Source organism: Vombatus ursinus, unplaced genomic scaffold, assembly GCF_900497805.2.
Source record: "Vombatus ursinus unplaced genomic scaffold, bare-nosed wombat genome assembly UNPS02014801.1, whole genome shotgun sequence".
Taxonomy (NCBI): domain Eukaryota; kingdom Metazoa; phylum Chordata; class Mammalia; order Diprotodontia; family Vombatidae; genus Vombatus; species Vombatus ursinus.
The window spans coordinates 23813459-23831457 of NW_020954579.1; the positions used below are offsets into that span (position 1 = coordinate 23813459).

Sequence of the window (17999 nt, forward strand, 5' to 3'; positions counted from 1 at the left end):
TACCTCAATTCACAAGTAAGAAACTGAGGCTTACTGACCAAGACCCTAAGATCAGATGATTTAAAAGTAGAAAGAACTTTAGAAATCATTTAGTTTATTCCTCTCATTTAACATTAAGGTAACTGAGGCACAGAGATCTTAAGTGAATTGCTTAAAGTCACAAACAAACCAATGACACAGAATCACAGAATTTCTGAGGTGGAAACAGTCCCAGAGGTTATCCAATCCAACTATTACCTGAACAGGAACCTCCTCCAAAATACAACCAATAAGTTATCTCACCTTTCCTTCTCCACTGGATCCAGTTAGAAGGAACCTCAGAAGCTATCTAGTATGATCCCATCACAAATAAGGAAAGTAAAACCCAGGGAAGTTAAGTGATTTGTCCAAGGTCACACAGAAATTAAGCATCAGAGATGGTATTTGAACCTATGTTTTCTGACTCCTGAGCTGGTACTTTTTCCACTGTAACATGCTGCTTGACGTTGCATTTTCCACTGCATCATTTATTTTCTCAAAGAAATAGTAAAACTCAGAGTCATGGGAATTGTGTTCAAATCTCAGTCTGAAGTTTGTTACTATATAACACTGGGCAAATCACTTAACCTTGATAAACCTCAGTTTCCTTAACTGCAAAATGAGGGGATGGGACTTGTTGTTCTGCCATTTTCAGTCATGTCTAACTCTTTGTGACCTCATTTGGAGTTTTCTTGGCAAAGATACCAGAGTGGTATGCCATTTCCTTCTCAGCTCATTTTACAGATGAGGAAATGGAGGGCAAACAAGGTTAAGTGACTTGCCCAGGATTACCCACACAGCTAGTGCCTGAGGCAAGATTTGAACTAATGCCTAGGGTCTCATTTAGCTCTAGGTCTAAACTGATCTCATCTTTACACTGTAATGCTCCCACTAATTCAGAATATTTTAATACTCTAAGAATCGGTTATTGAGCACTGGGTTTGGAATCAGGAAGACTCACCTTTGTGAGTTCAAATCTGGCCTCAGACACTTACTATCTGTGTGATCCTGGGCAAGTAATTTAACCCTATTTGCCTCAGTTTCCTCAGCTGGAAAATGAGCTAGAGAAGTAAATGGCAAACCACTCTAGTATCTTTGCAAAAAAACAAAAACAAAAACAAAATAAAACCCAAATGGGGTCATGAAGAATCAGACACAACTAAAACAACATGTGTAGTGTGTAGTGGTTATTTTCTCTAATAACCCGGATTACAAATAGCAAGTCTTGAAAAGGAGCTATACCTGAAAAGCTTATCACTATTCACTCAACCTGCTAGTGAATCTCTCTGAAACTAGGCTCAAACAATATGTCACCCTACATGCAAGGACTTTCCAGCTTAATTAGACCTGCCAGAGCTTATGCTCCATATGGCTTTAGGATGAAAGATCACATCAACACTTTTAGCTTGAGTACTTCCCTAATTGCAGAAAATTTGCATTATCACTGGTCATAACTTTCTGTTTTACTTCTTATACCTCTTTGAATGACAACATTTACTCTTTTTTCTTTCAGGAAGTTGAGCCCAGCTCAATAACTAACACCGAGGGAGATGTGTTCTTGATATTGGCAACAACCAGTCTTTCTCCTTATTTTGCAATGAACAGCATCATTGATTACAAAGTAAGAAAAAGTCACTGAAATGAATTTACTTTAATAATTGAAGGCGAATTATATGTATGTACATATGTATACATATATATCAAGTGTTCCCCTTGAACAATGTTTGAATGTTTCCATGAATATCATTTAATTCAGTTCCTATGTATATTTTGCACTAGTAGGTGCTTAATATTGCTTGAAACAAGTGAGAGTACATTGTGCATCATAGTGTTTTGATGCAGAAGAGAGATGTAAAGTGACTAATAATGATGGATATCAGTCTGGAGGGAAATGAGAGCCAGAGAGGTATCAAAGTAATAAATATAATAAACAGAGAAGTTCTAAGTGGACAAATTCACTAAAGAGAAAGCCAAGAAACAGAAAAATTTAGGATAAAGGAAAATGTCCTTCCTCTCTTAACCTCAATCCAAAAAATCAGATACTCCTTCAAGCAAATGTATTATTATTGACAGAACAATGTCAGAAACCAATAAAGACGAAGAGATGGTAATGAAAAAATCAGCGTGAATTAAGAAAAAATGTTGAGTTTAGCCATCTATTGTCATTAAAAAGACTCCAGCACTATTCAGTATAACAATGGAGCAAACTCAGAAAGTGGGAAGTACAGGCATTATTATTTGCACTTTACACATTAGGAGATTGAAACCCCAAATGGTTAAATGGTTTGCCCCAGGTCACATAGCTAGTTAGTGCCAAACCGGCATTCAAACTCACATATCTGGACTCCAGGTCCACTGCTCTTTCCACTACACTATTTTCAAGGCCTAAAAATTGTATTGAAGAATTAAAGCATCTAAGAAGAAATTTATGGAAATTTAATTGGGGTCATAAATACAAAAATGGATGAATCCTCCTCATTTTTAAGGCTTAAGGAACAGACACAGTTGGGTTTGTAGATATTGGTACACAAAACACTCAGAAAGATACAAAAAGTATGAAAAACACTTGAAGGGAATATCAAAGAGAATATCTTTTCATTATCTACATTTTTTGTTGTTTATCTAGAATAAATTTGGCTGAATTTTGCCAGTTTAGAGAATTTAGTTATTTCAGTTTTGATAAGAACAAAAATATATTTAAACTATGTATATATGTATATATATATATATATATATATACACATACATAATTATTGTTTTTTAACATTCAAATGCCTTTATGATCTTATCAGTTCAGGAAGTATGTATTCTATTTTCAATTGTATATGATTCTTCATGATCCCATTTAGGGTTTTCCTGGCAAAGATACTGGAGTGCTTTGCCATTTTCTTCTTCAGCTCATTTTAAAGATGAGGAAACTGAGGCAAACTGGGTTAAGTGACTTGCTCAGGGTCACATAGCTAGTAAGTGTCTGAGTCCAGATTTGAACTCACAAAGATGAGTCTTCCTCACTCTAGGGTCAGTGTTCTATCCACTGCACTACCTATCAGTTCAAGAATTCCCTCCAGTGATATATATTACAACTTACTTATGCCAATCCATTTGATGTGACTCTTGTTCAAATCTTCCCCAAAGCTTACCATAAAGAGTCCAATCAGCTTGCTGGTGGTCTTCCTTACTTTCTCCTGACACTGCTTGGGTACTAGTGGAGCACTCTGGCTATCCACCTGTCATCATTCATTCTTGCCATGTGATCACCCCAAATTCTTTACCATACATTTGTTTTATGATGTTTTTTGCTCCCATTCTTCAGAGTTCTTCCTTATTTATATGTTGCAGTCAATATCAGATCTAACATTGACCATCCCATTATCTTTTGTGTCATAATTATTTTTAGTTCCTCAAAGGTAGTTGAGTTTGATGTCTTGCTGCTATATAGCAACACTAAGAGAATATTAAGATGGAAAAGGTGAGCCTTTGCTCTCATGGTAAGCTTGGAGTCAGTAAAAGAAACCAAACTAACAACTGACCCATATGCCTATGATCTCATGTATACAGAATATGAGAACTATCTACTCATGCTCCCCTTAGCTTTCACTGACAGCAGTATTTCATTTTGAATTTTAGAACCTGGGGTGATACAAGTCATACAAGCAGGGAATGACAATTACTACAGTTGAAGTCAGAAGGACCTGGTTTTGAATCCTATTTCTGCTATTCTCTACTTGTATGAGTTAGGGTCAAGTCATTTAACCTTGGTCTTAGTTTTCTATTTTAAAAAAAGGGGGGGGGCAGAGCCAAGATAAAAGCAGTGTAGCAGAGTAAAAGCAGTGACTTGCTTGAGCTCTCCCCCAAACCCCTCCAAATTCCTATAAAAATGGCTCTAAACAAATTCTAAAGCAGCAGAACCCACAGAAAAGATGAAGTGAAACAAATTTTCAGCCCAAGACAACCTGGATGGTTGATCAGAAAGGCAGAAAGGTATATCGTGCCGGAGGGGGAGAGGAGTGTAACTCGGTGTGGGCATGCAAGCTGCAGCAATCATGGAGCAAGCCTTAGAGGACTGAATCACAGGTAGCTGTGGTGGTTTCCAGACCTCTCCACCCACAAACACCAAAGACAACTTGGAAGGTCAGTGGGAAAAGTTTGTGACTGTGGTGACAGAGAAGCTAGGTTTCAGCCGCAAGTCCTGAGCATGTCCCTGGGGTGGCAGCTGCCTCCTGAACTTCCAGCCCACAGACTGAGGGGGAATTGAGTGGCTGAGCAGAGGGGGATTGCAGATATCTCTTTGCCAGTGCTGAAGTCAGAATATCTTGCTTTGCCCATGCTTGAATCTGAGTCACAGTTCTGAGTGGTGGTCCTGGGGTGAGGAGGAGGCCTGGTGTGGTGGAGCTTGTAGTGGTGGTAGAGAGGAAATCCTCTTCACAGTTCCAAGACAGAAAAGAGTGCTTGTGATCACTCATAGACCAGAGCACAGACTAGGAAAGGAGTGAACACATCGCCCCTTATCATACCACCTTGGAAGAACTGAAAATTTATAGGTCCCTAGAAGTATCTCTGAAAACAGCTGTGCAAACCCTCAAAGTTTGGGACAGTACATTCTCCACATTGGAAGCAGACCGCTACCTTAATAAAGAGTTTATAACTCAAGTAATGGGCTGGAATCATGAGCAAACCTCTCAAGAAGTGTCAGACCATAGAATCTTTTTTTGGTAACAAAGAAGATCAAAACATACAACCAGAAGAAGGCAACAAAGTCAAAGCTTCTATATCCAAAGCCTCCAAGAAAAATATGAATCAGTCCCAGGCCTTGGAAGAGCTCAAAAAGGATTCTGAGAAGCAAGTAAGATAAGTAGAGGAAAAACTGGGAAGAGAAATGAGAGTGATGCAAGAAAATCATGAAAAACAAGTCAACAGCTTGCTAAAGGAGACCCAAAAAAATGATGAAGAAAATAACACCTTAAAAATAGCCTAACCCAAATGGCAAAAGAGGTCCAAAAGGCCAATGATGAGAAGAATGCCCTAAAAAGCAGAATTGGCCAAATGGAAAAGAAAGTCCAAAAGCTTACTGAAGAAAATACTTTCTTAAAAATTATAATAGAGCAATTGGAAGCTAGTGACTTTATGAGAAATCAAGACACTATAAAAAGAATCCAAAAGAATGAAAAAATAGAAGAGAATGTGAAATATCTCATTGGAAAAACAACTGAGCTGGAAAATAGATCCAGGAGAGAGAATTTAAAAATCATTGGACTATCTGAAAGCCATCATCAAAAAAAGAGCTTAGACATCATCTTTCAAGAAATTTTCAAGGAAAACTGCCCTGATATTTTAGAACCAGAGGGCAAAATAGAAGTGGAAAGAATCCACGGATCGCCTCCTGAAAGAGATCCCCAAAGGAAAACTCCTAGGAATATTGTAGCCAAATTCCAGAGTTCCCAGGTCAAGGAGAAAATATTACAAGCAGCCAGAAAGAAACAAGTCAAGTATTGTTTAAATACAATGAGGATAACACAAGATTTAGCAGCATCTTCATTAAGAGACTGGAGGGCATGGAATATAATATTCTGGAAGGCAAAGGAGGTAGGATTACAACCAAGAATCACCTACCCAGCAAAACTGAGTATAATCCTTCAGGGGAAAAAATGGTCATTCAGTGAAATAGGGGACTTTCAAGCATTCTTGATGAAAATACCAGAGCTGAATAGAAAATTTGACTTTCAAATACAGGACTCAAGTGAAACATGAAGAAAACAAAAAAAATGTATATACATTTCTCTTTCTTTTTTATTAGCAAGTCATTCATCTCATAGAGAAAAGTAATTAAAATCTCATTTATTACCTAGCCACGGTGTGTTCCCAGACTCATGTTGATTAGTTTTTATTGCCCAATAAAAAGTTTAGTTTTCAATATTTGGGTCAAATGTCATTCGTGACCTTCCCCAAGAGATAGGTACACATTTTAAGAATCATTTGTGGTAGAAGAACACAGGAATTAGGAAGTAATTTTTTGTCCAAACTATCCTCTAAAAGTAAGGAGGCAGTAAGAAAGCACATAACTGCCAATTTACAGATTTGCCAGAAATGTGTTAGTGTGCCTATGCTCCCTCAGCACCTCCAATATTAACATTTGCCATCTTTTGCCACCTTTGCTAATTTTCTGGGTGAAAAATAAAGTTTTATTGTTGTTCAGTTTTGCATTTCTCCTGTTGGTCAATCTATGAACTTCCCCTGGAGAAAATTAAAATGTAGGATCCTAAAATTTGTACTTTGTGAAGTCTACTATCCCCAAATTTTGAGTACATATGTTATACCCAGTTCTCCACCACCACAACAAATTTTAAGATGAAGTGATTAGGTTATTGATATCCCTCATTGTGACATGGAGTTGACCCTGGATGCTTAAAGCCTTAAACCCAGTGATACCATAATCAAATTAGGAGAGCATGGAATAGTTCATCTATTAGATCTATGGATAAGGGAAGAATTTATGACCAAACAAGAGATAGAGAACATTATAAAATATAGAAGAAATAATTTTGATTATAGAAAATTAAAAAAGGTTTTTGCACGAACAAAACCAATGCAACCAAAATTATAAGGAAAGCAGAAATATAAAAAAAAAAGCAAGGGGAACTATATGACTTCTGAGGTTCTTTCCAGCTTTAAATCCTAACACTATTCACAGTACTGTGCCATTTTTAAAAAATTAATTCTTTGTTACTTGCCTCCTTACTTCAAGATTTTTAAAAATCTTAGTTGGGCAATGAATTGACTATCAATCCACATCAATCTCTTCAAACAACTCACTCTTTAAACAGCTCTCCCTCATAGGAATAGCATATATTTGTATCATCAAATTTTCATTCTTAAAAACTTTTGACTCCTTTAAAGACAACTTCACTTGTAAAAATTTAGGGCTCAAGATTTTCCTTGTGCTTTCTCTGAGCCCTTTGAAATATGCCTTTCTAAAATATAAATTTAGGCAGAGTCAAGATGGTGAAGTAAAAGCAGTGACTTGCTTGAGCTCTCCCCCAAGCCCCTCCAAATACCTGTAAAAAATGACTTTTAACAAATTCTAGAGCAGTAGAATTAACAAAAAGATAGAATGAAACAAATTTCCAGCCCAAGACAACATGAATGATTGATTGATTGATTGGAAAGGTCTATTGCACTGAGCTGGGAGAGGAATGCAGTTCAGTGTGGGCACGCAGGCAAAGACCAAGCCTCAGTGAACCTGGAGCAGGGGACTGAATCACAGGCAACTGTGGTGGTTTCCAGACTTCTCAACCTACAAATGCCAAAGGCAACTTAGAAGGTCAGTAGGAGAAGTCTGTGACCTCTGTGACAGAGAAGCTCCATCCAAGTACCAGTCCCAGCACGGCCCCAGGACAGCAGCTGCTTCCAGAGCTTCTGGTCCACAGACTGAGGAGAAATCAAGTGATTGATCAGAGGGAGATTGCAAGGACCTATTTGCCAGTGCTGAAGTAGGACCTCTCCAGAAAATATTGCAAGCAGCCAGAAAGAAACAATTCCAGTATTGTGGAAACACAAACAGGATAACACAAGATTTAGTAGCTTCTACCTTAAGGAACCAGAGAGCTTGGAATATAATATTCTGGAGGTCAAAGGAGATAGGATCGCAACCAAGAATCATCTACCCAGCCAAATGGAGTATAAACCTCCAGGGGAAAAAATGGACATTCAGTGAAATAGAGGACTTTCAAGCATTCTTGATGAAAAGACCAGAGCTGAATAAAATTTAACTTTCAAATAAAATATAAGATTTACCTCAGACTACCTTGGCTTTCCCATTAGTTCAAAGATAGAGTGGTCACTTTCCTCAAGATTCTCATGATTTTAACTTCAAAAACCAATTGCTCCTTTTTTGACATTTTTAGGGCATGGAATCATAGATTTAGAATTGAAATGGACTTAATAGGCCATTTAGTCTGATTCCTTCATTTTTTAAAAAAAACTGAGGCGTATAGAGGTTAATTGGCTTGCTCAGGTCTGGGTTGGGTTTTGAACTTAAGTCTCACTAATCCCAGGCAGTTAGGTGGCACAGTGTATAGAGGGCCAGGCCTAGAATCAAGAAGACTCATCTTTCAGCATTCAAATCTGGCTTTAGAAACTTATTAGCTCTGTGATTGTGAGCAAGTCACTTAACTCTGTTTGCCTCAGTTTCCTCATCTGCAAAATGAGCTGAAGAAGGAACTGGCAAACCATGCCAGTATCTTTGCCACAAAAATAAATAAATAAATAAGGTCATGAAGAGTGAGTCACTACTGAACAAAATTCCAAACATGCTGCTCTATCCACTATGCAAAACAAGAGTCATTTTTCACTTCTCCCACAGTGTCATTGTTAATATATAAATGTCTCTCCATACTTTTTGTCTATTCTGTCTCTTTTGAATAGGGAATATACTTACAAAGAAATATTCCAAATATGAGTTCAATCCTGTTAAATCCTAGTGATAGTACTTGTTAGGACAAATTTACTTTCCTTGACTTAAACTCAATAATTTAACTTATTCATTGCAATACTTGTAAAATGTATGCATTCTTAGCTTTCTTTGTTGTTTCATTAAAAAGATCTTAAATTTCAACTCCAATTTATCCCTCTTTTTTATTTTATTTTTTTTTTATTAGATAAAAGCTCAAGCCCAACTAAGGATTTCAGGCCTTTACCCTTCAGCATACTGGTGTGGGCAGGCACTGGTTGATATTCCCTTGAACTTCATGATTCTTCTTGTAATATATGCAATTTTATACATTCTAAATTCAGGTTTCTACACAGTGGACACTGGAATCCTATTTATTCAGGTAAGTTAAAAAGAAAAAGATCCTAAGAGAATTGCATCAGAAAGTGTGGAATTTTACCTCCATTTTAAGGAAAGTGCCAAGCTGAGGCATGTCTTCATTCCTCTCCAGGCTCCAATTTTGACTCTGGACTTTCCTCTGCAATGTCCCACAAAGGGTATCTTCCATCCCCTAGCTTCCCCTTCCTGCTTTTCAGCTCCCTTTGTGTGTATATTGTCTTCTCCCATTAGAAAATACTCTCCTTAAGGGCAGAGACTGTCTCTCTTTTTCTGCTTGTATCCTATTTGTATTCCAGGAGTTTGCATTAAGTATGCTTAATGAATACTTGCTGATTTAATTAGAATTGACAAGAAATAGTATTTTTATGTTATTCTGTAATATTTTCATAAGTCAAAGAACATCCAAAAGTCCTTATGCATAACTGAATTTGTGAATCTTAAAGATTTGATGGTTTCTTGGAAAGTATCTGAACCCAATGGCAATTTCCTTTGCTTCCAGATCATCTGTATTATTGGTTACGCAGGCTCAAGTGTCTTCTTCACATATGTGATTTCATTCTTTTCTAAGAAAGGAAGGAAAAATAGTGGCATCTGGTCTACTTGCTTCTTTATTGTAAGTATATATGTACAGTGAATATTTATGTTCTAAAAATATTGATGTAAATTAAGGGTAAATATGTTTTATCCTTCAAAGGAGCTTTTGATGGAATTGAAATCACTGTAGAAAATGCTGTTTTACTGGTATATCAGATTCACAGTCTGCTTATTTTTGCTTCTGCCTTTTTTTGTTTCCATCCTTGGATATTTCTTTTTCCCCCTTCAGTATATTTGAAAAGATACAAGTTATTTATATCTAATTATATTGAATGACCATATTGATGCATAATCTACAAATCTATCCTAATAACTGTCAGTCTTCCCTTCATTATTATTCCAAGAGTCAGGTTTTGGTCAGATCAGGTTAATATTAACAGAATATAGGCTTTTAGTTAGCCAAAAGTTGGGGCAGGAATTGTCCAGAGCCCTGAATAATAAAATTAATAAAAGGGAATAAAAAAATTCCTATAACAGGTCTTTCTGTGCTTCTCTGTATTTACTGTGGTCATTGTTTCTTATAATACAGTAATATAATAGAATACTACATTCATGTACCAAAATTTGTTTAATCATTTTATAATTGATATATATCTATTTTATTTCTAGCTCTTTGTTACCAAAAAAATGCTGCTATAAATCTTTTGAGAGGCAGCATAGAGTACTGGATAGAGCTGTCCTAGAGTCAGAAATATTTGGGCTCAAGTCCTACTACTGACACATGGCTGTGTGATTAAGGGCAAGACACTTAAACTCCCAATGCTGTAGGAAATATAGAGAACATAAAGAGATGGAGCCTACATTAAGGCAAGGAGGTTTAATATATATGTTAATATATATTAATTAATTGATATTTAATGCTGAATTTGGGATACAAAAAGTAGGCTAGTTTGACTGTAAAATAGTATAAATAGGGGAAAAGTGAAATAAATCTGGACAGGTGGGAGCTAGATGTTTGAAGGTATCAAATACCTTCCAAACTGAGGCAATATTCACAACCAAATGGTATGTGAACTAAAAATGGGACCATATGAAGAAAGAATACTTAAGAGTATGAAAATAACTAAAAATATTGAAAGTGACTCAAACTTTCTGTTCATTTCTCTATGAAATTTTCCTACAGACTTCCATGGTCATATTTGGCTTTATCCAAACAAGTAACTTTGGACTATATGCCATGCTTTATTGTACTGCATTCATACCTTTCTTCACTTTGTTTGGATGCACAATGCTGATTTTGGAGGTAAGCACTGGACACAACACAGTGTCTCTGTACGTGTGGCGATTTGAATAAAATCTTTGTGCTTCGGTGAAAACCGCTGCAAAATGTAATCAGATGAGTGCTGTGCAGCTCTGACCAGCTCTTAAAATCAGGTGAAAGTTGGAGAGTCCAGTGCTTAGCACAGTGCCTGGCACATAGTAACAGATTAATAAATGTTTTTTTGACTGACCAACTATCTGAGAGTCCAATTCTTTTACTCTCAAGAGATTAAATTCATAAACTAATAAGAGGGAGGATTCCCTTGCTTTTTTTCTGTTTGGGGGAAAGAATTAGACTTCCCCTCCATTCACTGATGCAGTGGTGGGATAGGTGCATAGAACTGCACCAACAGACTCTGAAGTAATAGTTCTTAACCTGGAGTCTGTGAATTGTGCCTTTAAAAATATATTTTGATGACTATATGGGAATAATATTGCTTTCTTTTATAAACCTACAAATTTTATTTTATACACTTAAAAACTTTCTGAGAAGAAGAGGTCTATAGGTTTCTCCAGACTGCCAAAGGGGTCTATGACATGCAAAAAGGTAAAGATTCTTTAAGAATTCCTGCCCTCTAGGGTCATGGATAGGGGATACAAGTTTCTGGACAGAGTAAATAGCCAACTAAATACCTGATGTGATTTTGATGACACCAGGAAGTATCTCCTGCCCAGAAATATAGCCCCTCCCTCTAGTTTATTTATGTCTGAAATTCTACAAAATGAAATGTTCATTTTATATTAAGACTTATGACTTTTCTTAAGATGCAGGTGTCTTTGGAATAGAAGTATCTCAATTAACCTTTAATTTATTCAACATTATTCATGGATTTATTTGACATTGATAAACCTATTGGAAAGAAGTTAGGTTCTTTCTTCTGCTTAGGTATATATAGAGAAGAGAAGGATTGATCTCTGCCTATCTGGGAAAAGGAAAGAAATGGGAACAGAAATGGGGCATTTGGGAATACTAACAACAAATCTAGCTTACTTTGCAATTTTGTGAATCTCTGACAGTTAAAACTGCAATGAAAAGTAGGGGACCTGAGAGTCAAGTATAGGCTGTGAAAATAGGAGTAAAGTATATGATAGTTTTTTTTCTCTCTACGCTCAAATAATATCTACTCTGTGACATACAAGAAGGGAATTGAACCGAGATTTTCATTGTCTGCCTTATGCAGTTATTTAGGTAAAATTCATGATATAGACAAACAAATTTAACCATGGTTTTCCTTTGGCAGGTCAACTATATGTATTTCAAAAAATCTAATATGGAGAATGTAATAGATGAAATCAATGAAAATGTACTCTTCATGATTCTTATAGTAAGAAGACTTTTCCTTTTGGATATATATGTATTAAGGGTGTTAACATTTGCTGTATTATACATTTTATTTCATTTTAACTGACCTGATCTATAAGGTTTTACAAAGGCATGATTTTAGACTTGCTGTATGTGGATATACATATGGGAATGTGGGTATTTGCATATATGTCACTCTTGAGTAATCCATTTATAAGTATTGAATATTATGAAATTATAATTATTTAAAAGAAAATTTCAGAAGTCTTTGATCTATGATGTTTGTCTTTTCTTCTTGTACCACTGATTGGTGCTTACTCCTCAGTGACATTAATCAATATGATGACTATAAAACCTGGAACAATTTTTTTGTAAAGATTTCCTAACTCTATATCTGAAACCAAAGCTATAAGAATTGTGCAGCTATGTGAATTCTGCAGCTGTTGAGGAAAATGAGGTGATGGTTTATCCTCCTTTTCTCACTACTCTTTTAAATAGAACATGTGGGCTGGTTCTGTATTGCACACAATACCACCCAAATTTATGAGAAGTTTCCCCTCCTCCCCCCACTCTGTTTTGGTAAGAGAACAACAATAATCATGTTAAGGTAATTATGAAAGTAATTTCTACTATATTGTTAATGTGTTTGTCTTTCTTTCTCCTTAGCCTTACCTTCATTGTATCATTTTCCTTTTTGTTCTGCGATGTCTGGAAATGAAATATGGAAAGCAATCCATGAGAAAGGACCCTCTGTTCAGGTTAGCAAAGGGAAAAATAGATTTCAGTATTTAATTTACAAATTCAATGGAATAGATTTGAATGTAATGGAAAAACACTTATTAAATTTACCAAGCATTGTGCTCAGCCCCGGGAATAAAATTACAAAAGAGAAGCAGTCCCTGCTTTTAAGGAGCTAACATTCTAATTAAGGAACACCACACATACAGGTGAGTTCACCCATAGAGGGCATAGGAAAGTCTATTGCACCTCAGAGTGCAATGGAAGATTAGCTATTGAAGTCCAGCAATTTTTAGAGTGCAATGATAGGTCAGATGGCAATGCCCCCAGGGGATAGAAGCAAGGCAGATAGTCTATTGGTCCACCATCTTACCAGAAGGACTGTAGTTGGTGACTCCCTAGTAAATGTTTAAGGATACAGTTAGGTGGCACAGTAAAGAGCTGGGCCTGGAGTTGAGAAGACCTGAGTTCAAATCCAGCCTCAGACACTCACTAGCTGTGTGATCTTGAGAAAATCACTTAACTCTGTTTTCCTCAGTTTCCTCATCTGTAAAATGAGCTGGAGAAGGAAATGGCAAACCTCTCCAATATCTTTGCCAAGAAAACTCCAAACTGAGTCACTGTCAGGCACAACTGAACCGACTGAACAATGATAATAATAATCACAAATTGGTCGGTGAGGTTTTCTTGAGAAAATTTGTAAGAAACATACTTGGTAATAAAGTGATACAAAATATATAAAGTTGTATCCCTGCTCTCAAGGAGGCTATGTTGTGGTTAGGAAAACAAATCTCACACATTCAAAGAAACTAGAAAATATTCAAGTGCTCCCCTTGATAACAATACCATCTTCTTTTTCATTCACATTCACAATCCTGGCATTGTCATTAAGTTTTCCTTCTCCTTCACACACATATCTAATCAATCGCCAAGTCTTGTTCATTCTACTTCCATAACATCTCTTACACCTCTCCCATTTTCTCTACTCATGCAATGTCTACCCTAATTCAGATTCTACCTACATCTCACCTATATAATGAAATAGCCTCCTGAATGGTCTCCCTACTTCCAATTACTCCACTCTGCAATTCATCCTCTTATTAAAGCTGACAGATATTTCTAAAAACACAAATCTGTCTGTATGACTCCTCTATTAAAAAATCTTTAATCACTCCCTATTTCCAGTTAAGTTGATACAAATCTTCATCTTGGCATTTAAACCATCTACAATCTGCTTCCCACATGCCTTTTCCTTTTTATGTCGTCTTAACTCTCTTTCTTTCAGTCTACATTCTAGCCAAACCAGTTAATTCTCTATTTCTCACTGAAGACATAGCATTTCTAACTTCTGGGCTTTTGAACACTAAGGCCTTTAAATCAGGAATGCACTCCTCTGCTTACGTAATAGAATCCCTGATTTCCTTTAAAACAGTCAGTCAATGAGCATTTAGTAAACACCAACTAATATGCTAGGTACTGTGCCAAGCACTGCAGATAGAAGGAAAAGTGAAAGACAGCTCAATCTACTTTGTGTTTATTTATTTACACGTGTCCATGCTTTATCCCTCCAGGAAAAGGTAACCTCCTTGAGGGGTGACCACTCCATTGCTGTCTTTTTGTACCTAAGACTTTGCACAATTCCTGGCATATAGCAGGTGTTTAATAAATGCTTGTTGAATTGCATGACTGAGGTAACATCTGAACCAGGCTTTGACAAATGTGTAGGATTTCAATATGCAGAAAGGAGGAAGTTAGAAAGAAGGACACAACACTAGCAAAGGCAAAGAGATAGAAATGAGAATGGATATGCAAAGAATAGTAATAAGACCAATCTGATTGGAATAGAGGCCTGTGTTAGTGCAGTAGTGGAGAATGAGGTTGGATACAGGGAATAGAGCCCAATTATGGAGCCTTCTGTGAACCATACAGATGAGTTTAGTTTAAATATAAATGTAGTAGTAATGCGATCCTTAGTTCTTAAACAAGTTAAATTTTGGTAAAATTAGAATGACAGTGGTTTGTAGGATGGTCAAATGGAATGGGGAATAAATGAATGGATGGGGGCAGTAGATAGAGCACTGGCCCTGAAATCAGAAGGACCTGAGTTCAAATCCTACCTCAGACCAAACACTTGACACTTACTAGCTGTGTGATCCTGGGCAAGTCACTTAACCCCAGTTGCCTAAAAATAAAAAAAAATAAAATAAAATTAAGAATTAATGAATGGATATAAAGGAGACCAACTAGAAGTCTGTTGCATGACTGTGCATGAGGTCATAATGGCAGTGAAATTGAAATAACAGAAAAATCTGAGAGAAGTTTGAGAGAAAGAACTGATAACATTTGGTGACAGACTGAATCTAGGGGATATGAGACGAAATAATCAAAGCTGACTTCAAAGAGAAGAAATATATATCCTCACAACAATATTGTAAGGTAAGTGTTATTATTATCCTCATCTTACAGTTGAAGAAACTAAGGCAGTCAAAAGGGAAGATAGTCCAACGTCTTTGGAAACAAAAATAAAAATTAGTAGAGAGTACCAATTTTTGGCATCAACTATATCTAGAAATCAATATTTATGGCATTATTTTTGTCCTTTGTAGAATTTTCCCAACAAATAGTGATGGTGGTCCCAATCCTGAAGAACCAGAAGATGAAGATGAAGATGTTCAGGCAGAAAGAACTAGAACTTCAAGGGCACTGACTGCTTCCAACCTAGAAGAGGTGAAACTCCATGTGTAGATGTTTACTGAAATGCTTAGAAGATTGAGTCAACTCCCAAATAATCTTTAATTTATTCTCAAACTATGAAGCTAAAGAAGAATACAATGTTTTATTTTTCTATTTGAGGAAAATTTGCTTTAAGTACAAAAAATAATTTTTAAAATCCCAAAAGCCTGGGTGAGTCAAAGGCCTTGGTTAAGCCATATTGTAAGGAATGGTGAACAGGTGTTAGATCCATGGATTTGTCCTCTTTTTAAAGCTAGCTGTGATAAGGTCTGAATTCGTTTTCTGTGTAGAGAAAAGCAAACTCATAGAAAACATATTTTAATTACATTGTACTTTCATGCATGGAAGAATAAATTTTCCATCTATGAACACAAGCTGGAGCAGTACCCTCAATTCTGTCAGCTAAGCATTGCCCCTCAATGTAACCTAATTTGTTCAATGGCTTGGGACAAGGACAGAGTTGAGAGCCAGAGAGAACACAGCATCCAACCAAGGAACTAGGAGGAAAATAAAATTCTAGTTTCTTTTCCAGAAACCCATTATTATTGTGAGCTGTCTGCGAAAAGAATATGAAGGCAAGAAGAAAAGTTGTTTTTCAAAGAGAAAGAAGAAACTGGCTACAAGAAATATCTCTTTCTGTGTTAAAAAAGGTCTTAATTCACAAAGATTTTACCTGGGGTTTCTCTTTTTTGTTCTATAGATTCAGCTGTAATTGTTCTAGATCTTACGCATAGTTTTTTTTTTGTTTATTTGTTTGTTTGTTTTTTGTTTTTTGTTTTGTTTTTTTTTTTGGAGGATGGATTCAGAGAGTCAAAGGGATCTGGAGAAAATTATTAATCTGTCATCTTTTTGGTCACTCTCCAACTTAGCCACAAATCCATAAACTTTCTATAGAGGTACCTGACAGGATTGCAAGAAGCATGGAAATTCTTATGACACAAGTACCTTATTCAAGGAGAACTGACTAGGCTTGTGTTACTTTTTCAAAAGGAGCTTTTGGACAAATGACTGTTAGATCAGTAGGAATTCCATTTATCAGTTATAGAGACAGGATTTCCACCTAAGCTTCTAGACACTTGATTGCAATAACCCAGGAGCCAATATATCACTATGCTTAATCTGGGACCATGGCAAACCATCCCACCAGCCCAATACTTTGTTGGTATAGTAGTCAAAGATTTTCTGAGCTAAAATCTTCATAGCTTACTTAATGCCCGGGTATTGATATGGACACTCCCCATATTCAGTACATATCTGCTTCTGGCCATCTATCAAAAACCAAACCACAAAACAAGTTATCTTGGCATTTTATTCGCAAGAATAAAGGTGCAGCCCTTACATAAGAATATAGGGTACAGGCAGTCAGGAAGTTCCTTCACTGAATATCATTCCCATTTCCTTCCAGGTGAGATACTGGGACTGCTAGGACACAATGGAGCTGGCAAAAGTACATGTATTAGGGTGATAGCTGGAGAGACAAAACCAACTGCAGGGAAGGTAAGAGAAAATGATGGGAAATATTCTGGTTGAAGACACCAGAAATGGAGTAAGTAGTAATGATACTCTTTAGGTTCTTTACTAGTTCAAAGTTCAATTTTTAAGAAGTGGTTGTGACACTTTTTCACAAACTTTTTTAGTGGAGGAAGAGAAAGATGGGCATGTATGTCCATTAGTAGCCATGAAGATGTAGTCAGTGAGAGAAAATGTGAATTGCCTGCAGTAATATCATCATAAAACATTTTAAGTGCCTAATGTGTATACAATACTCTTAGGGGCTGATGATACAAAATGGTATAAGACAAGAAGATTATAAAATAGTTGCAAAAACCAGGGAGTATATATTCTAGGCAGGTAGGCAGCTATCCACTGATAGAGCTCTAGGCCTGGAGTCAGAAAGAATTGAGTTTAAATCTAGCCTCAAACACTTATTAGCTGTGTGACACTGGTCAAGTCACTGAACCTCAATTTGCTTCAGTTGCCTCATCTGTAAAATGGGGATAATAACAGCACCTATCTCCTCAGCTTGTTATGCAGATAAAACGAGATAATAATTGTAAAGTATTTAGGTCAGGGCCTATACTCAGGCAGACTCATTTTTGTGAGTTCAAATCTGGCCTCAGACACTTACTGGCTGTGTGACTCTAGGCAAGTCACTTAACCCTGTTGGCTCAGTTTCCTCATCTGTAAGGTGAGCTGGAGAAGGAAATGGCACACCACTCCAGTATCTTTGCCAAGAAAACCCCAAATGGGGTCACAGAGAGTCAGACACAACTGAAAAACAACAACAATAGCTGGCACACAATTAGTGTTATATAAAAGCCGTAGTAGTAGTAACTATTACCTAAAAAAAACACAAAACAAAAAACAAAAAAACATGATGCAACAGAAAGAACAACAAATTTGAAGTGAGAGAACTTGAGTCCTAGGCCTCACATGTGTGACCTCAGGCAAGTCATAATCTTTCTGGAAGTTAGACTAGATGAATGAATGAATGAATGAATGAATGAATGAATGAATGAATGAATGAAT

At 36.5% G+C, this 17999-nt stretch overlaps 1 protein-coding gene across 3 annotated transcripts in view; it reads left to right on the forward strand.

Moving 5' to 3' along the window:
- LOC114050932 (ATP-binding cassette sub-family A member 10-like) overlaps positions 1-17999 on the forward strand; it is a 117437-nt gene that overhangs the window by 73512 nt on the left and 25926 nt on the right. For 2 of the 3 annotated variants that reach the window (XM_027872978.1, XM_027872979.1), the window contains exons 23-31: positions 1532-1639; positions 8673-8846; positions 9342-9455; positions 10560-10679; positions 11938-12021; positions 12666-12757; positions 15344-15464; positions 16003-16120; positions 16876-16967. In XM_027872978.1, the coding sequence (XP_027728779.1) occupies positions 1532-1639; positions 8673-8846; positions 9342-9455; positions 10560-10679; positions 11938-12021; positions 12666-12757; positions 15344-15464; positions 16003-16120; positions 16876-16967 (1023 nt within the window). The remainder of the gene's footprint in view (positions 1-1531; positions 1640-8672; positions 8847-9341; positions 9456-10559; positions 10680-11937; positions 12022-12665; positions 12758-15343; positions 15465-16002; positions 16121-16875; positions 16968-17999) is intronic. The other variant, XM_027872980.1, reaches the window with a different exon arrangement.